We start from the raw sequence: 20,973 nt of genomic DNA on the forward strand, positions 1-20,973 counted from the left end.
TGTCAGCCGGTGATTGTCAAGCAGATAACTGCTGATCTCACGGTAATTGACCGTTAATTAACAAACACATTTAGCATTTCCTGGCCTGTCTCTTATACACATCTAGATGTGTATAAGAGACAGGGGGGCAGGTTCCTGTACAACTCAAGCATTTCCTCAAACAATAAGCCTTTCTATCCTGTGGACTGTAACTACGGTCCACTGTACATGTAATTCTAACGATGCACTGATGCCTTAACAAGGCCACAGGGACCACTCGTGAAGTTTTTTTAATGCCAGTATTACCTTGTTCTGAATAGTATCCGTCCAGAAGACTCTATTGAGGAGGTAGTGGAAGTCCACCCCGACAGGGACTCCTCTGTTCTGGGAATGGACCAGGGTGCGAGAGCTGTGTCCATGGATGTCACCAATCAGCAGGTCTTGGCCATTGGAGAAGACCAGCGAGGCTACGCTAGCTACAGACAGTAGACAAGGCAATCAGTAAGACAACACGCCAAACATTTCATCATCTCTTATAAACACCTGTCATATGCTGTTTGAGCAGTTGTTTTTTGACGGTATATACTGTATAATCATTAATTAATTTACTCAGCAGTAGAAAACAGAAAAGAAATAACAATACATTTGAGTCAGTCAGTTTTGAAGCCATACTATTGGGTTGATTCAAATCTTAATCTATAGTAACCTTTAGTAAGATTTTTAGAAACTCAAATGGTCAAGATAATTTGATCTGTATTGTTAACATAGTAAATCCCTCTTTGCTGCTGGCCTCAAAGTCAGAGGGGTCCACAGACACAAACGACTGGCAGAAATAACACTCAGTGTGCAACAATGCACCAGAAAGCAGAGCAGGCGGACAGAGTCTGGCAGACAGGAGGCTGGGTTGAGGGGCTCTAGGCAGCAGGAATGACTTTGATATGTTGAAGTATATTGAAGCTCAACACTGGCCACTCACTTGAGGTGTTAGCTCTGCAGTATCGGTGCTGCTCCAGGAAATAGCCCTCTCGACAGCTGCAGCGATGGGTTCCTATCCGGTCTTCACAGAGCTGGTCGCAGACGCCCCACATCTGACAGTCGTCAAAGTCTTCACCCAAGAATAAAAAAAWTAAAAAACKGAATAATTCAAAGCAMACATCCAATATTCTACCTCTAGTAGCCTGAGATTCCAGTTGTTTCAATGTACTGTAACGGAGTGAATTTATCAGTATTTACCGATACAAGAGCGGCTGTTATTGTTGTTGACAGTGTACCCAGAAGGRCATGAGCAGGTTCCTCCCTCAGGAGACGCATGACAGCGATGCTCACAGCTCAGAGAGGCACACCTCCAGATACCTGACAACCACAGACAGACACGCATTACTCCCAATGTCACTTCTCAAAATAAAGTATGTGCGTGCACTTTAAACTGATTGTACTGTTACTGACTGCAATTGCGTCCAGCAGTGGTGCTGGTCTCATCCTCTCCATCTGGACATTGGGCTTTCCCATCACACAGTTGGTCCATGGGGATACACAGGCCTGAGGACGGACAGGGCCATTCTCCAGGATAGCACTCACGTGATACAGCGTCTGCAGAGAAAACAAAGTCATCTTCATTGCCTTGCTTTGAGAAAACAGCAACAATGTGTGAGGTATGCATTGAAGACAGCAGCCTTATTGGAGGATTCTGCAGCCCATTCTCCAAAAACACTCTTCAGTGAGGAGGGGGRAAAATMTATWTTTTTTTAACCTTTATTTAACCAGGTAAGACCCATTGAGGTTAAAAACCTATTTTGCGAGGGCGTACTGGCAAGAAGGCAAAACAGGGAAATAGCAGCGTGTACTTAAAATATTACAGAAAAATACTAAATACACACAAAAGCGTCACAAGTTACAGATACAATTCAAGATTAGAAACAACTGCGACTATCACAAACAGTGTTGTCGATCAGAGTCTTAAAAACWGGCAAGGACACTAACTCCCGTAACTTTAATATCTTTTGAAGAATTCTAAAGCTCTTTGGAGGGGTGAGCGATCAAAGAGGAATTTGACTACCACACTTTAAGGAGCACAGAGCCTAGCCCATACCAACCACGGAGACCAGAGGTGAATAAGCTTTCGACACAGCAGTGTTTCTCACTCCTTCAAGTGTGTATCTACTGAACCCGCTTACTGTTTCTTTTTCAGGGTTCTGGGTCCAATATTAAAAATGTGTCAAGAAGAAGGGGAGCTGTCACACTGTAGCATCCATACCACAGCCTTTCTCATCTGCATTGTCTTCACAGTCGTCTTCTCCATCACAAAGCCAGACTTGGTGAATACAGCGACCACTGGGGCACGTGAAGTAGCTCCCTCTGCAAGCGGGATAGGCTACAGGGCGAGAGAGAGAGAGAGAGAGAGAGAGAGAGAAGAGAGAGAGAAGAGAGAGAGAGAGAGAGAGAGAGAGAGAGAGAGAGAGAGAGAGAGAAGAGAGAGAGAGAGAGAGAGAGAGAGAGAGAGAGAGAAGCACATTGAAAAGTCAGATTAAGTCCAAGTTAGGGGAGAAACTATCTGGGTGAGGAGTTAAGATTAGAGGGTGCAGACTATGGGTGACAGATAGCAGTAGTGGTGCGAGAGGGTAGAGGTACGCACTGCAGCTCTGTTCATCACTCCTGTCTCCACAGTCGTCGTCATGGTCACAGACATAGCGTTGAGGGACACACTCTCCGTTTCCGCATTGGAACAGGCCACTGCTGCAGTGCTGTGCTGAATAAAACAGACACAAAACCCCTTCAGTGACTGTCTGTATGTGTCAGTTTTTAATCTTACCCCTGCTGCACTGACCGGACGAGGGCCTGGTTAAATACGTGGTCATGCGGGTCAGCTAGGGCTGTGGCGGTCATACAATTTTGTCAGCCGGTGATTGTCAAGCAGATAACTGCTGGTCTCACGGTAAGTGACCGTTAATTAACATAAAAACATTTAACATCTCCTGGCTTCCACACACTGATGCAGACCTTTGGAACATCTACATTTAAAAAAAAWRTCTAATAAATCCACGTAATATAGCCTACACCATCACAATAAATCCATTATTTATTTTAGACAGGTCTAAAGAAACATGATATGAAGAAAATGTAGTCTATTTCAGAAGAACAGAATAGCATTGTCTGAGTTGTCCTCATGYTAGGTCCTGATCTGGCTATGCCATATGGCTATGGGCTACACTAGTTCATTGAGCAGAYAAGATTTGCTTAGAATTCCGTGGCATTATTTTATATTATTTATAGTATGAAGAACATAAATGAACAAAGCTGAATAAAATAGAAAGGATATTTTCTCCAAATGATTTGAGGGAGTGCGCACATACAGCTATTCTGTGTTGAGAGGTTAACAAAGAAACAGGTACTCCTATATGCTTAATTTAGAGTTATTTATGTAACTTTAGTTGTGATACAAATGTTGGGCTAWATGTTTTGTACATTCTATGATGTGACTCTAATGATCAYTTGAAAAAAGTTGCATGAAAGGCATAAGCTCTGCTTAGTTTTTTTGCTCAGGTTGTACACACTCCAATAGTCTCTCATTAACAATTTGACAAGCACTTGATAATGCCTCGAATTTCCCGGCTGCATCCCCTTTGTGCGGCCGTAATGCCCCCTAAAMAAATCCATGTCTTTTGCGGCCAGTGGCCGTTGTGCCCTTGGGCTGGATATAATAATTATAATTCCCTTCTCCCGGCTGTGTGCCGAAACACCTCTCACTCACATTGTTCTCAGTCACTTGATTGGGCCTTTTTCACAGGCTACAAGTGAAGACAGACACATCGGGGACGTAACTGCTCGAGTCCTTATCTAATTCTTGAGGCGCATATTGAAGATATTGGAAGAATTGTCCACATTTACTTTTCGTCAGCCAACAAGATGAGTCGGCCTAACAAACAGCAAAAGCWCTAGCCTATGTCAATCTACTATCCCCCATAGTACAAAAGTTGACCTATTTTATTCTGTGCGAGAAATACATATTCTAAACATAGTCTGGGACAGTTGTGGGATGCGATAGATCCCAAACTAATACAACCACTATCATTAAAAAAAACTGTTTTAAGCAATGAGCCTGATGCAACAGATGAGAATGTTTAGCTTAAAATGTTGATAAACTAAGGCTATTTCGTCACATTATAAGCGCTGAAAAGCGCACATGGCAATAAGCGCAAATGTTCCATTAGCAGGAAAACACCACCACCAGGGGCAGAACAACATATGTTTTACCTTGTCAGCTCAGGGATTTGATCTTGCAACCTTTCGGTTACTAGTCCAACRCTCTAACCACTGGGCTACCCTGCCGCCCCAATATAGTAGGCCTCCTCTTTTTAATAGAGGCCATCACTCTGTTTTCCTCACGCAATTGYATAGCCTATAGAAATGTTGCGCAACATGAGCTCATGGGCTCTAATGAAGTGTTGGATTAGATTTTCGATTACATTTGCATTGATGTCAGAGTGATTAGAGGGACAATAGAGTGCTGAGTAMCAGCAGTTAAAACGTTTGGTAGGCTACTAATGACCATCAGCAGCATCAGAGCTTGGAGAATCATAATTACCGTGACTAAATGGTCACGTGGAATTTGACTGCCCTCATGACTCTTGACCGGTAATGTGGCAGTAATACGGTCATCGTAACAGCCCAAGTCACAGCCAGAAGTGAACACTTACTGCAGTTGGCCTCGTCTGACCCGTCACGGCAGTCCATGACCTGATCACAGTGCTGGGTCCGGTTATAACAGGCACTGTTGGCACACCTCAGCTCTGTACACGCAGGGTAGTCTGAGWGGGAAATAAACATGACAAATCATACCAGACTGACATAGAACAAACCCATCTGTGGAATATTCAAAGAATATAAAGAATAAGCATCAAATAATTTGTTCAAAGAGGTGCATAATGCTTTCCCTTTCAAACGTCAAATGTCTCTACTAGTCTTAAACATGACATTTCTCAAATGTCTTAAGCATTCCTATATACAGTTCTCAAGTACTCAAGTATTAACACAACTATGCAATTAGCCAAATGTAACAGTCTGCTGCTAGCAGATCATTAACTTAGCTGCCGCATTGGCAGCTCTAACCCCCTTTTAATCTCATGAACAGTAGAAAATATACCCTTAAATGCTCCCCCAGGAAGTCACGTTGGCAATTCACCTCTGAAATATAAAGCTTTGTACGTAATTATGGCAAACAGGCTCARCCTGTGATGGCGCAAAAAAAAATGCTAAAAGCTAATGGGAGGATAAAACACTTACAGTAAGTTTTCTATTAGCGCCACAAACAGCCTTGGCTTTTTTTTCTGCCATTGTGAGATTACCAAAGTGTGCAGTGCTGTGGGTCTAACATGTCGGCACAATAATGGAATAGCAGCTGAACTTCAGCTTGACTAATCCCCAAGGAATCTGCAATCAACCTCTGACAACAAGAAGCATATTGTGGCCATTCTGTCAGTCAGCAAGCCTCTTAATCTTACAAATTGATTAAAATGCCACAGGAGCCTGAGGGAAGAAGGTAAGTAAGCCACACTGGGGAACTTACGGCAGTCTCTCTCGTCAGCCCCATCGGAGCAGTCGGGCAGCCGGTCACACCTGTACTCCCCTGGGATGCAGGCCCCATTGGTGCAGCTGAACTGCCCACTGGAGCACGTCCTACCAGCTGCAGAGAGATTGAGGAGCAACTTAACCACAAGTGTAGCATTTCTCTACCCCCTTAATTGCCTTTGTCATTGATTTTTGGGTTAACATTTGTGGCACCTGTCACACTGGTGAAAAGTCTAAATAGAATATGTTGTACACTGTATGGTCTACACAGTACTTGTGTATTGATTTCCTCTACTGTAGAAAGTGCGAGAACTTACGACAGTGGTGTCTCTCATCTGAGCCGTCCTCACAGTCCTCTTCGTCGTCACAAACCCAGACATCTGGGACACACTCCCCGTCACTCAAGCACTGGAAATGACTCTCATCACATGTTACAAGGGCTGAGGACACACACAGCACATCCAATATTAGTCTCCACACTACCAGCAACAACACTTAACATGTAGGTGAAGGTCTAAGTAAGACAACGCCAGGTGATTCTTACACAAGACACTTCTACGAAGCAACACTTTTGCTGCTCTTTAACAGGGAGACGTGAGTAAATGGGACAAATCCTGTTAACATGTAAAGGGAGAGGGTCATTGTGCAGCCCAGTCCACTGTAAAAGGAGAAGTTACTCACGGCAGTCGGCTTCATCAGAATCGTCTACACAGTCTAACGTTCCATCACAACGCCAGTGCTGTGGGATGCATCGGCCTGTCCCACACCGGAACTGCCCCGTCTCACAACCTTCATACAGGAGACACAATATTACTAAAGTTAACTTCTAAAGTTATCTTCATTCCATATGTTAGACCAATTCTCATATCCTATTTTGTAATACCTTCAGTCCCCAGGWGCATAATTCTTCCTGATCTTGATCATGATCATGGGTATTTCTAAACTAGGTCAGAAATAAGAAATAATTTCCTGTCAAAATTTCCCTCTCTACTATAGTTAGTCCAATAAATAGAAGGAACTCTTTGTGYCTCTTATCAAAACATCTAAACAGTGTTGGGTGTGTTTGGGAATGTCTCTTATTGATGAAGCATGGTGTTAACAGCATCGACAGGGCCTGGAGATGAGCGTGCCAGCCATCCTCAAAACAGTTACACAACACTCAGCACACTCATCCCAAGCTTCCTTTTGATGTTCTCACTGAGTGGCATCTGAGGAGATAAGGTACCCCCACTCTACCTTCCCTGACGTTTTCCAGGAGATATCAACTGAAGCAGCATAGTTCAGTGGCAGAGCGCTCCGTCAGACCCGTCCGAATTGGAATGTACAATTCTCATTGTCTCTCTCTGACAACCTGATTTATGGTGCATGCTGTTCCTTGTCAGAAATGTAATTGGGATAAATAGTGGTACCAGGTGGTACCACAACCCTTAAACCCAAATTCTTTGCTGAGGGAGATGTAAGGTGGTGGTTGGTGGTGCATGTCTGGGGTTGGTGGTCTACAGTGTCTTATCGACTACCTTTAATCACAGTCCCTGCTTGGTCAAATATGTGCTGAAGTGAAAGGTTTTACATTGCGTCAACACCTCAGTYGCAAAACAAACTGAAGACATTGTTCTAGAAACAAACGACACTGAGAAATACAACCAGTAATACAAATGACCTCTGTTTTATTTCCAATCTATAAATCAAACACTGCCATCCGACCAATCAAATTACACACAAAACACAAACAYATATATATTTTTTAAACAACATTACATTTCCAAACATTGGCGGTAAGATTTTTGGATACTGATTCATGACCAGTTTTCACATAACATAAATGTGTCAATGGGCGATATCCATCGATCATATGTTATACATGTATTGTGACTCCTAGAAGCAAATATGCAAGTAATCAGCTATTTCCATTGCATCAGCTAGCTGTGCCATCACCAGTCAGCATGTGCATTGAGTTCCTATTAGCACAACCTTTCACGTGGTGCTTCTCTCCCACTCCAGCTATCAACAAATGACTTCAAATTCCAATGGCATAGGAGCATGTTCCATGATAAGGRCATGCAAAACAAAAAGACAGTGGTCAATTGCAAACAAAAAGAAACCGACGTGTTGAAAATATAGCAACTGGACAATTTTGTACGGGAAAAATAATTTTCAATCCGTCCACACCCATCTAGGCCTAACGCTAAACATGAGCTTTCATGAGATAAGGCACTGAACTAAGCATCWGTATGACGTCATCCTTTGATCTTGTGCTGATAAATTGAAATCTCTTAGGAAACTACTGCCTTTTTCTTCTTCTCATTTAAAAGAAGCATAAACTGATACGGCGTCGGTTGCMCAGGTTCTACTGACATTTCTCCTTTAGCAGGACGTAGAGACACCAGGAGATATTCAAGGACAAGATGGAATTGTTGGACACTGACATTAAGAGTCTGCCTACTTAATTAAAGAACAAGTCTGGCAAAGCATTTACCTCCGACAGGTGAAAAAAGAGCACTTCCAATATGACCAGTACTGGACCAAACGCCGAAAGCCAAGGGAAATGTTCCTTCCTCGTCGAACAGACATACAACGTAACGAATTGACTTGGAAAATCTCAGCCCATTCAGTTGACAAATGTTGTGTGAGCAGGCACTTTATTATAGGCGAGTCAGAAGTTGATCATCTCTTTTATGTAATGTGCTCTTCAAAGATGACTCACTTCCACTTGAGTTGTGGGGTCATGACTGTGCTAAAAGCCTTGTGAGGGGCTTCTCATATCATGAGGTCTGGTCTCAGATTAATTAGCCGACACCACTAAACTGCTTTTAAACTGCGCCAGCCAAAGGGGCTTCATATTTAACTAATTCAGCAGCCAATTGAGAAGCAAGCTTTTTTCCTGCTCAGTTTACTAATGATAAAATTGCTTCCCCATTAGCTCAAAGAGTGCCTTTGTTGGGAGGAAATGATCCGGGAGGTTTCAGCATCATCTGTAACATGCAGGTAAGACAAACGGTGCATACAGTATCGGAGCASCACAGTGACACCACTGAAAGACATTTTGGTTTATCTCTGTACCCCTGAACAGACATTCAGTGGTCTAATGCTCAATGCCATTATGATCATTATAAGATCAACTCTGAATATGTCATATTTGACAATGTATGGTAGATATCAGACAAATAAAACCACGTTCACTCATTGCTTGACCCACAAGTAGGATTGCATATCAATGTCCACCAGTTTATTAACATAACAAACCAACATATTTTTCAAAAGAGCAAAATATTAAAAGTGTCTTTAAGCATCAATGGACTTCAAGTTCAGAGGAAGRACACTCCTGAGGCCTYCTAGCAACAATGGACTTCAAGTTCAGAGGAAGGACACTCCTGAGGCCTCCTAGCATCAATGGCGATGTTCATAATCCCTGTTCATAATCCCTGTCTGCTATGCATTAGGTTAACAGCTTTCAACAACCTTTGCCAAAGGGAAACCAATCTTCTGAGACATTCAAATGAAGCCAGTGTTTCCTGACAGTATCAGTTCTGGGAAAGGTGACTGGCAGACTAAAGTGGACTTTTAAATGAATGTGAGCTGCTCTTACATTCAGCCATAGTCTTTTTTAAAGTCMTTTGACTAACTATTCCTTCAGGAATAAATTGGGTAAATAGTTTTTTTTTTAAAGCCAAAATATATGAACAATGATCAAAATAGGGGCAATTTGACTCTGTCAGTCAATTACTATTAAAATAAAGTTTAGAGAAAAGTGGCCAATATGATGCAAATAAGCTCTTAAGAATGTGGTGTCTAAGGATTGGTACTTTTTYGTTAGTGTCTTTGTTTAGCCTGTTTTGTTTAGTTTGGTGTTTTGTTTTGTCCCTCTCTCTGRCCATGTCTTTTGTAATTAGCCATCTTAAACCCACAGCAGGCGAGAACCCCACACTATCCACAGAGAAAGATAAGGGCGCCCTACTACTGCCAAACAAAGAGGAGCAGCAGAGGAATTTTCATTAGAATGAAGCCTGCCAATGCCTCAGACCCCACTGTGAAATCACAATGGCACAATGGAAGAGCCAGCAGGGCTTCAACCTCATAACTGGAAGTGTCACCACGCCAAATGGACTATGGGGAGGGATAGCAGAATGCAGAATACAGTATAGCTTCMTGCAAAAAAACACAAGTTTAACAGAATCACCCCTCCCTTCCCCAAAACATCTCTTTCCAATCATGTGGGGGCCCTGAAAGAGTTGTAGCCTCTTTCATCAATACCGCCTGGTTTTTGTGCGTCCCCTCGCACTCTCTGAATGTGTGTCTAGAAAACGKCTGGCAGCGTGGAGCGTTGGATCCGTCCATGCTGTCAGAGCGAAGTGCTCCTGCTCCATTTCATATGGAAATCAATTCAACAGAATGCAGTCAATTGCTGAACAACTGACTTTGGCTCTTGCTGCCACACACAAAACAGAGAAAAGCCCAAGGGAGTTTGGTATTGGCATAGGTACAAAAGGAGGCAAGAAATAGTGTCTGAGGAATGAAGCTGTACTTCTAATTCTAACTTGAAAAAACTTGTATAACGTTTTTTAACACATTTGTAAGGCTAGATTTGACTAGAAAYGTGTAAAAAGCAACAGAGATGGAGATGTTACACTGCACTTCTGCAGGAGGTCAAATGGTTTTGTTCACACGGCCTCTGACAAACTGTCACTCAACACAACGTGAGCATTGTTAGCCTAAACCTTGCACCCTATGCMTCACATAATAGTCTGGGACCTGGGTTGAGAGTGCTGTATAATGGGAAAGGATTAGCCCTTCATTTGAGTCAACTGTGCTAACTTCTGTTCTCCTTTCCAATACAGCGTTAACGTTGCTCACGGATTTACACCGGAAAAGGCCGCAGCATCTTTAAGATTTAGCACGCACATGCTGGCCAAGGTTTTCTGTGCCTTGTAAAATTTCAACATCAAACCGCAAGTGTTTTTTTGTAGTGCTATAAAACAAATTAACTAATAATAGGTTAGGCTCAATGAATGTGAGCAACTGAAAACACCTATTTGAGTTAGTAGGGGAAATGTTAATTAGTCAACCCCATATCCGCCTGTACTAGATAACGTGTGTAACACGTTGAACATCTTGTTCATCCTGGTTTAATTGTATGTTTTTTTTTCTAAATAAATCACGCATGTTTTTCACAAGATCCTGAATGACCAAGGTTGTTTGGCAAATGATTGAGGTTTGAAAGGCATTTAGCCCCAATATTCAAGCAATTAACCTGCGAAACCATGTTTTGAACGGCCACGGTCAAATCAAATCAAATTGTATCGGTCACATACACATATTTAGCAGATGTTATTGCGGGTGTAGTGAAATGCTTTCCACCAAGTCCAGTTCCTTTGTTACCTATTATTGTAACATTAAATCACCCTACAAGTGTGTCACACTAACCATTACTTCAACACAGGTGTTTTACAACACTTTTAAAGCCTCTTTTAAAGCCACAAAAGACTGTCTGTCACACATTAAATGATCATCAAGTTGAGCCACATTAGCTTTWTTTAAATTACATTTAACCTTTATTTAACTAGGCAAGTCAGTTAAGAACAAATTCTTATTTACAATGACGGCCTACCGTGGGTTAACTGCCTTGTTCAGGGGCAAAATGACAGATTTTTACCTTGTCGGCTCGGGGATTCAATCCAACAACCTTGTGGTTTCTGTCTCAACGCGCTAACCAACTAGGCTACCTGCTGCCCCAGCTTTGGAGAAACTTTGACAGGGCAAAAATGAGTGTGAACCCTATCCCTGGAGGACCCAGCGGAAATTAKGCTCAATGGATTAGAGAAAGTAACCTGTCCTCCAAGGCCCTTTTTGTCATTTCCTCTCAAACGCATGCTGGATAAATCTGGATTAAATCAACCATTCCTGCCTCAAATTTCTGAGGAGATCAACAAGTGCCATGATGCAAAACGGCAAAAGATGCAGGATGTACATGAGGCCTATTCCTAGTCAATGCAGTTAAAACTTGGTATATACTGAAACAGACAACTTTGATTACCTGTTGACTTCAATGTCTTTTTAAACTAGGATGACACAAATCCTTGGTACATCATTGTTCATTTCTAAGGGACAAGCCTGCTATTTACGAACATGAAAACGCTGGCAAAGCCCTGATTTGATTCAAWATTATAATTAATTCTGGCGAAAACCATGCTCATAGCCTCAGTTTGTAGAGATCACTACCATATTATGTACTAAAAAATGCCACTGGATAATTTCAATTATTACATTTGATTGAGATATGTGTTTTTTTATTTGATTATTTTGTCATACTTTCTTATTTTGTATTGCCTTGGAATGTACAGTAGCCTTTATAGTGCAATACAGCTAAAAAAAAAATTAAGAAGAAACATACAGCCTATTTAGCCTGGGATGGTTCCATGTGAGGTTGTAAGAACTTTCCCCTTGAAGTTTACATACACTCTTTTGCCTGTTGTTGCTTAGGTAGAAATAGTCACTTTCAGCAGCAGCTGCAGCGTAATTAGTTGCTTGATTCACACTAAGGAGATTACATACTAAGGGTTGAGCAAAAAGAAAGCAGATTACAATTTGAGCAGTAGGGTATAGGCTACACTAGTATGCAAGAGACAAAGATAACAGTATTTCAGATCTATCAAACAAGGTATATGACTAGTTTCTACAACATTTTAAGGAAAATGGGTCCTTGAATTAAGGCCATATAATTAGTTATCATCTATAGAGGTTTTGCACTAGGCAAGCCGTTGAGTTCCTCTGAATAAGATTTGTACCAGTAGCTTGCAGTCCACACAGATTGTCTGCAAGTCACATGCTCACTTCTGTTACCTAGCAACGACAAAGCTCTGGCAAAAGTTCTCCAAGAGAGAACTTCAAATCGTTCTGAGGCAGGCTTTGTGCTCAATACAAGCTTTAATAATGTTTAGAGTGGAATAGTTTTGTTAAATAAGTCAAATATTGTAAATTATATTAAATTAATTCTGTATTTATTGGTTGCAAAAAAAAATATGTGTAGTGCTGGGGAAATAACTGGCCAMGGAGTTGGTAAGATTTGACAAAATAAATTCAGATTTTTTTATATAGAAAGTGCAGATCACTTTATAAAAATATAAATGTATGTTTTGTCACGTACACTGGACAGGTGCAGTGAAATGTGTTGTTTTACAGCTCAGCCATAGTAGTACGGTGGCCCTGGAGCAAATTAGGGTTAAATGCCTTGCTCAAGGGTACATCAACAGATTTGTCACCTTGTTGGCTCAGGTATTCGAACCAGAGACCTTTCAGTTACTTACTGGCCCAATGCTCTAACCGCTAGTGCCTATCACTTAAAATAGGCCAAGCATTGTCCAAACATGGCTAAATGGCTTGTTTTTTACTTATAGATAGCCAAATTARATGATTGTTTGCCTATCAACATCTTAGCTGAGTAAAATATGTCTTCAAAAAACAACCCCAATAACTACAAATCAGGCCACTTTACCAGATAGGTGTTATTGGGTTCTATGTACAAGTGGTTGACATTTTCTCATCCAGGGCAGATATAGGCTACACAAACAACTCTCMGCAGGTTCACAATGAATAAAGGCTGTGTTTAGATGAGTTTAGGATACTCTTACCTTGTGAATGACAGCGGAAAGTACAGAAAATCAATATAACAAGAAGTTTTGCAAGTACTGCTCTCCACATTCTGATGCTGGGTCCCGGCTGGTCCGTCCAGCTCCTCATGAAGCCGGGCAGATGGAGGTGCTCTAGGGACTGAGATGCTGTTGCTTGCCTCTCTCTTTTTTGTCCCGCTAGTTGATGAAAAGGGGCGTACACAAAGCCAGAGACGGTCGCTCCCCCAACCCCAGCCCTGCKGATAAAACCCTTAAACCGCGSGCCCTGGAATCTGCATAATTCCATTGCCCGGGATGTCTCATCTACACGTGATTTGACATTGCGTTGTCCATCAGACAGCTAGGTAGGCCCTAATGGTGGCAACATTAGTGAAATAAKAACGCAGCATTTTGTTGTCTTGTTGTCTAAACATCTATAATAATTACTCTCGATGTAAATCAAAACAACATGGATTAGCCTAAAATAGCTCATTCGCAAATAATTCCCTGGAGACTTTATTTTTTACAAAGCTGAATTKAAAGATTTATGTCCTAGGTCTTAAACATGTATTTATTTACTGTTTATCTATTTACTATTTATTTAGTAGTCAATTTGATTAACTCAGCAGCAGGCAAATAAAAAACTGTTGCTCTTCTTCCACCATGCTCACATGATCTTTCACATCCAGTGAGTAATAAGACAATTATTTGTCATAAGAGTAAAATAAACGAATCAATTATAGGTTATGTTGTTGCCAGAGCTTTGTTGAATGTTATTTTTTGTTCTGACTCAACGTTATTCAGCTTCAGGGTGACCTTGGTGTGTTGGTACGGGACTACACCGGGGTCAAGGCTCGCCTCAATTACAGGGGGCACTGGGGCAGGATCATAATTTCAAGGCCCAGATCATGATAAATGGCACAAAAAAAAGCTGTAAAATGAGATGAAATCGACGAATCAATAAATATAGGCCTGCAAGTTGGATCACTATTTCGTCCTGTAAATGACTGCCTAATAATCACATACTTTAGGTCTACAAGCAAGGTKTCACCCAATAAATCCATTGAATATCCCAAAATGGTTTGATTTGAAATATAAACTGTGCCTCAAGCCTTGCAGTTTCGCTCTTTTTCGTAAAAAATCATGTTTTGATGTGCTGGGTATCATTCATAGCCTAATACACTTGATTGTTTTTGTACTCCTCGACAACTATCTATTTGTATACATTGCTTTTAAATATTGGTGTTACGGAAATAACGAAGGATTGGGTCTGGGACCATGTTTGCGAGCCACTTTAGATGGGCCTCACGTTTCTATGTGTAGCATGCAAACCCATTTATGATAGGCGCAGCAGCCCCATCATGTGGTGCAGAGGAGGAAATTCCACCTGCGGCGCGCCGTTTCATATTACATCTGCAACACTTCCGAACAATGCAACATAGCATTCCTTTTTCCATTTCCCTTGTGCATTTGTGTCGAGCTGTATAATTCCGTGGCTCATGTCTTTTGGCACAAGCCAATTAGCCAAATAAATACATACAAAATCAACTACGTTATTATAAATGTTACAATTCTGGTCAAACATGATTAATGTTGGTGTATGCCACCGCTCACTAAGAAATGGTGCGAGGAAATGTAAAGATGGGAGGGGAGAAAATGGTTTCGGGTAGGCAACTGAAATGACAGTTGCCATTAGCAACAGCTGAAACTTTGCGGCTCTCCAACAAGACCCATTGTAAAATACTCGTTGAAGTAGTAACGTTAAGTGAACGATACTGATTTACGCATCTCGAAGCTCGTATACCTTTTTCTAAAGGCAGTCGACATGGCATCACCCCACAGAAGTCCAAAAGACTTAAGGAAGATGATAAGAGAGACCAAACAGGTAAGAAACAGTACCAGGTTATTATCATTTCAAGAAACGTCGACGTCCGGCTCTGCCAGATTGAAGCTACTGTAGCTAGCTAGCTAACGTTAACCATCTACTCGTCATCATTAGCAGTAAAGCACGCKTTGTTTTGCATTATTTAGCCACCTGTCAGTGTGGATATCTGAATACCGCATGGACAATCTTATGGGAATATACATTTAATTTCCCTCGAATTAAAACAAGATTGCATTGCAATGAATAATGTATAGCTAGCTAATTGTCTGACTGACAGAGTGATTATCTGCTGTTCACTTGCTCCAGGCTGCTTGCACTTGCAGACGGGAAATGTTTGCTACAATGTTACAAATGATTGGAAACAAATTGTTTTCTCGTGGAACTCCATGAGTCTCAGTGGAAATAAAATGTTGCAATGTTGGTGACAGCAGGGTTGGAAGGAAACTTCGGTTTGGGACAATTTGAGTCGATGGGGATATACATCAATAAATGGGGGGAGGTACAACATAACTMTACATGGTAGTTGGGGTTATTGGACGATCGGCTGGATGTGCCACAGAGAGTAGAGCCCGAATGGTCACTAGTTACCACGCCTATTAAAAAATATATTTTTCTTAAAATTGGATTTTAAAGGTAGCCTTAACGCGAACCACATTGGTAACCTCATGCCYAACCTTAAATGAAGACCAAAACGCMGATTTTTACGATATAGACCATTTTACTTTGTGGCTGTGGTAACTAGTGTAAACCAGCCTGACTGGACTAGGAATAGTTAAGCCAAAGGATGTAGTACTGCTAGGACCCGTGGGCCAAGTGCAGCCCMAAAATAGTTTTAAAGTGGCCTGCAACATTTATAAAATTATATGACATGTGTCCCACAAGAGAAAATAAAACACAAAACTATTTGGTGCTGGTAATGTTTCATAACTACAGGACCTTATAGGTATGTAAAATCTAARAAAGTTGCCTCAGATGAGTGTTTTTATAGCAAGATAGACCTGGTTAACAGTATCACTGTAACATGAGTGCCTAATGTAAGTCAACTAGGCTAGGCTACATGTCTATACATTTCACATTACTTCTTTTTTTCCTCCAGGACATGGACGATGTCCACAAGTCTTTAGAGAAACTGCGTGGCCTTTCCCTRGACGAGAGGACGGAGTCAGGGATGCTGCGGTCAAGGATAGACGAGCAATCGAGTTTGATTTGCATTTTGAAACAAAGAGCAGACGACATGCTTCTTCGTTGTCAGGCTCTGGAGAGGATCAACTCTGAGTTAGAAGACCTGAGAGCAGACGTACAGACCGAACTTGACAAGGAAAAGAAGAGATCCATGCAGTTGGAGCAAAGATTTATGGATCTGGCAGCCAACCATCAGGAGCTGATACATTTCAAGGACGAGTACAAAAGACAGAATGCCAAACTAAAACAGGAGAACGAACGACTTCGGGAAGAGAATGAGAAACTTTTCTCTAAAGACTTACAAGACAAAGAAACAGTTGTTTTGAAACTAACGCAAGAACTGAGAGACCTTGCTGAGCAACATAGAAGTCTTGATAATGAATATCAGTAAGAATGCACCATTTGTTTTTCTATTTAAATTTATGGCCGCATTTTTWGTGAATGTGGACTGACTTCATCCGATTGTTCAATGTAGGAGTGTCATAACAATAGGTATATCTTTTTTCCCAACAGGGGAAAAACAACTGGATTCAAGRCCAAACTTAAAGGGCTCATGGATCTCCATCAAACTAAGGAGGCGTCCTTACAAGATGAATTGCATGATGCTCAAAGACAGCTGAGCGATGCAGTGGAGATGTGCACGGGTGAGTTTGGCTGTATAATTCTGTTTCCCAAAAAAGATCTGTCCTAAATGAGAAATATGACCGCTTTTCTGATGTCTCTTGACCAGAACTTGATCAACAGCTTAAAAAAGCAAGAGAAAATGATTCATTGAAAGGGACAGAGATGCAGAAACAAATTGAGGTCTTGGCCAAGGAAAAAGACAAATTCTTGGATCTCTCGATGCAAAGGGGGAAACTAATACAGGTAATGCATAACATACTTTTTTTTTTTTAATTAACAGAATGGCAGTTTTAACTACACATGGAAGCAGTTCAGCCAAATCACGATATTTCTGCCTTTTGAAAGGATAAACAGGTGGAAATCCAGCAGTTGGAGACAAAAAGGCAAGAGGTGGAAAAAAACAGGGCTGCTGCAGAAGAAAGGTATGTATATAATGGTTTAAAGGCCCAGTGCAGTCAAAAATTTGATTTCCTGTGTTTTATATATATATATATATATTTCCACACTATGAAGTTGGAATAATACTGTGAAAATTATGATGATGCCCGTTTAGTGTAAGAGCTGTTTTGGTGGGATGGAGTTTTGGCTTGCCTGGTGACATCACCAGGTGGTAAATTAGTTAAAATGAATAGAACAATAAGAACGAGTGTTCCAAATCTCTCCCCCTCATACCACTCCCAGACAGTCCTAGTAAAAATGTTGCTTGAGAAATTGCTCTTGCTAAGAAGCTATTTGTGGTTCTTTTTGATGATTTTGATTGAAAACAATCACAGTAAGGTACTTAATTTTTACCCAGAAAGGATTTGATATTGAGATAATCAAAACGGCTGCACTGGGCCTTTAAAATTCAGTCAATACTGGCACACAAAATGTACAGTCTGTATATCAAATATGTCTCTGCTTTAGGTTTGAAAGAGAGGCAGCTGTGGTGAACACTAATTTGAAAGTCAAAGAACTCCAGCATGCTCTTGATCAGTCTGTGAACACTTGCAACAAGCTGAAGAAGGTTAGTTGAATTGTGGGAAAACCAATGATGTATATAAAACCTGGATTGCTAATGCTATGTATTGACGATTGAGAGGCTTTGAAGACACYGGTCGGCCATATTGGCACTCCCCAGTCCTCCATAGGAAGGAATCAATGGAATTCTACAGTATTTCAATTAAATATATGAAGGACAAAATTACTTATTTATGTATTTTTTGTTGTAGTGGGGACAGTGGGGACAATTAGTCATCTCTTAAATGTATACTTTAAATAAAATGTTTTTCAATTTGTTTCTATTTTATGTTTATCTTATTAAATATAATTTTAAAGTATCCATTAAGGTGTCTGTAATAGAATACATGTGACAAAAACAAATGTAGACATTAATAAATGCATTTCTGTAGCTTCCTAAATATTTTTTACAATGTTGGGGGAGTGCTAAGATGGATGCACGGTGGCTTCAACACACTGCCGTCTAATTTGTCATCTAGTGTATATATAAATCATTGGGATAAACTGACGTTGCAATATTGCAAAAGAGCTGCTATAAAAGTTCTATCGTGCTCAACTGTATACAATTATTTCATAGGATTTTGACGCCTATAAAAACCACAGCACCGACCTACTTGAAAAGGAAAAGGAATTAAATGCCAAGCTGCGCCATATGATTGGCTAAGACTATCATTCCATCCACCCATTCACTGATGTAATAAGATAAGAGTATGAATTTGCTTCTCTCCCAGGCCCACCCATGGCTGTGCCCATGCACAGTCATGTGAAATCCATAGATTAGGGCCTAATGAATTACTTTCAATTGACAGATTTCCTTATATGAACTGTAACTCAGTAAAATCATTGAAATTGTTGCATGTTGAGTTTATATTTTTGATTGGTGTATTTACATTGTGTGCACATGCTTCACGWGATAGAAATCTGAACATACTACCTGCACTTTGAAAATGTGGATTCATTATAATTTCCTGTGGATATATTGTTTCAAATTCATTCCTACATAACGACTAACCATCCAGACAACCGGTAGAGAAAGTTAAGTTAAAATGAAATTTTATCCAACATCCAGGCTTGTAGAGGACATGAGAGGACCATTTCAAACACAAACACTGAAATGTCCCAGACGGTGGATTTAGAAATTCTTCCGTCTGGTCCCCAGGCAAGTGTTGAGAGAGCGGCTGGGGCTCTACTGAATGCTTTTAGGGTATTAAACCCTGGCTTAAGAGCTTGCAGAGCCCCTGTGCAGCAGCGTCAGAACCCAACATGGTGAATATGGCTGAAGGTTGAAAAGAGACAGTGCACTGTAACTTTTATATGGAGAAGCCATATGAAGATTCTGGCTTAGTTTACGTCTCTCTCACAAGAGGGCAGTGCAGGCTTTGTGTGTGTGTGTGTGTGTGTGTGTGTGTGTGTGTGTGTGTGTGAGAGAGAGCATTTGACCATTGGAACGTTGTTATTTATCAGGCTTGAACATGTTGATGTTACCTGGCTAATTCTTCTCATGATAAATTATTGACAACTATATGCAGTTGAAGTCGGAAGTTTACATACACCTTAGCCAAATACATTTAAACTCAGTTTTTCACAATTCYTGACATTTAATCCTAGTATAGATTCCCTGTCTTAGTTCAGTTAGGATCACCACTTTATTGTGKAATGTAAAATGTCAGAATAATAGTGGAGAGAGGATGATTTATTTCAGCTTTTATTTCTTTCATCACATTCCCAGTGGGTCAGAAGTTTACATACACTCAATTAGTATTCGTAGCATTGCCTTAAATTGTTTAACTTGGGTCAAATGTTTCGGGTAGCCTTCCACAAGCTTCCCACAATAAGTTTGGGTGAATTTTGGCTCATTGCTCCTGACAGAGCTGGTGTAACTGAGTCAGGTTTGTAGGCCTCCTTCTCGCACACGCTTTTTCAGTTCTGCACACATTTTTATAGGATTGAGGTCAGGCTTTGTGATGGCCACTCCAATCCCTTGTCTTTGTTGTCCTTAAGCCATTTTCCCACATCTTTCGAAGTATGCTTGGGGTCATTGTGCATTTAGAAGACCCATTTGCGACCAAGCCTTAACTTCCTGACTGATGTCTTGAGATGTTGCTTCAATATATCCACATCATTTTAATTCTCATGATGCCATCTATTTTGTGAAGTCACCAGTCCCTCCTGCAGCAAAGAACCCCCACAAACATGATGCTGCCACCCTGTGCTTCACGGTTGGATGGTTTCTTCGGCTTGCAAGCATCCCCCTTTTTCCTCCACACATAACGATGGTCATTATGGCCAAACAGTTCTATTTTTGTTTTATCAGACAGAGGACATTTCTCCAAAAAGTATGATATTTGTGCACAGTTGCAAACCGTAGTCGGCTTTTTTTATGGCGGTTTGACAGTGGCTCTTCCTGGCTGACGCGGCCTTCAGGTTATGTTCAATAATAGGACTCGTTTTACTTTGGATATAGATACTTTTGTACCTGTTTTCCTCCAGCATCTTCACAATGTCCTTTGCTGTTGTCTGGATTGATTTGCACTTTCGCAGTACGTTCATCTCTAGGAGACAGAACGCACATCTCCTTCCTGAGGTATGACGGCTGCGGGGTCCATGATGTTTATACTTGCGTACTATTGTTTGTACAGCATGAACGTGGTACCTTCAGGCATTTGAATTTCTCCCCAAGGATGAACCAGACTTTGGAGGTCTACAAATTTTTTTCCTGAGGTCTTGGCTGTATTTCTTTTATTTTCCTATGATGTCAAGCGAAGAGCACTGAGTTTGAAGTAGGCTTTAAAATACATTCACAAATACACCTCCAATTGACTCTGTCAATTAGCCTATCAGAAGCTTCTAAAGCCATGACATCATTTTCTTGAATTTTCTGAGCTGTTTAAAGGCACAGTCAACTTAGTGTATGTAAACTTCCTACCATGGAATGGTATACAGTGAATTTTAAGTGAAATAATCTGTAAACAATTGTTTGAAAAATTACTAGTGTCATGCACAAAGTAGATGTCCTACCGACTTGCCAAAACTTAGTCATAGTTTGTTAACAAGAAATTTGTGGAGTGGTTGAAAAACGAGTTTTAATGACTCCAACCTAAGTGTATGTAAACTTCCAACTTCAACTGTAGTAAC

At 40.9% G+C, this 20,973-nt stretch overlaps 2 protein-coding genes across 2 annotated transcripts in view; one reads left to right on the top strand and one right to left on the bottom strand.

Moving 5' to 3' along the window:
- lrp2a (low density lipoprotein receptor-related protein 2a) overlaps positions 1-13,295 on the bottom strand; it is a 65,713-nt gene extending 52,418 nt beyond the window's left edge. Inside the window, 11 exon segments of the mRNA XM_070437524.1 lie at positions 286-455; positions 956-1,084; positions 1,213-1,332; positions 1,426-1,569; positions 2,234-2,350; positions 2,612-2,725; positions 4,674-4,784; positions 5,543-5,659; positions 5,862-5,984; positions 6,226-6,333; positions 13,170-13,295. Coding sequence (XP_070293625.1) covers positions 286-455; positions 956-1,084; positions 1,213-1,332; positions 1,426-1,569; positions 2,234-2,350; positions 2,612-2,725; positions 4,674-4,784; positions 5,543-5,659; positions 5,862-5,984; positions 6,226-6,333; positions 13,170-13,278 — 1,362 coding nt within the window. The 5' untranslated portion in view covers positions 13,279-13,295.
- Positions 13,296-14,697: 1,402 nt separating this feature from the next.
- Positions 14,698-19,156, top strand: zgc:172182 (coiled-coil domain-containing protein 89). Its single transcript, XM_023981572.2, has 7 exons — positions 14,698-15,033; positions 16,130-16,602; positions 16,729-16,859; positions 16,946-17,082; positions 17,185-17,261; positions 17,746-17,845; positions 18,416-19,156. Exons 1-7 carry the CDS (start codon positions 14,974-14,976, stop codon positions 18,500-18,502), a joined length of 1,065 nt encoding a protein of 354 aa, XP_023837340.1. The 5' UTR covers positions 14,698-14,973; the 3' UTR covers positions 18,503-19,156.
- Positions 19,157-20,973: the final 1,817 nt, after the last annotated feature.

The sequence above is a fragment of the Salvelinus sp. IW2-2015 genome, linkage group LG36 (genome assembly GCF_002910315.2).
Source record: "Salvelinus sp. IW2-2015 linkage group LG36, ASM291031v2, whole genome shotgun sequence".
NCBI lineage: Eukaryota > Metazoa > Chordata > Actinopteri > Salmoniformes > Salmonidae > Salvelinus > Salvelinus sp. IW2-2015.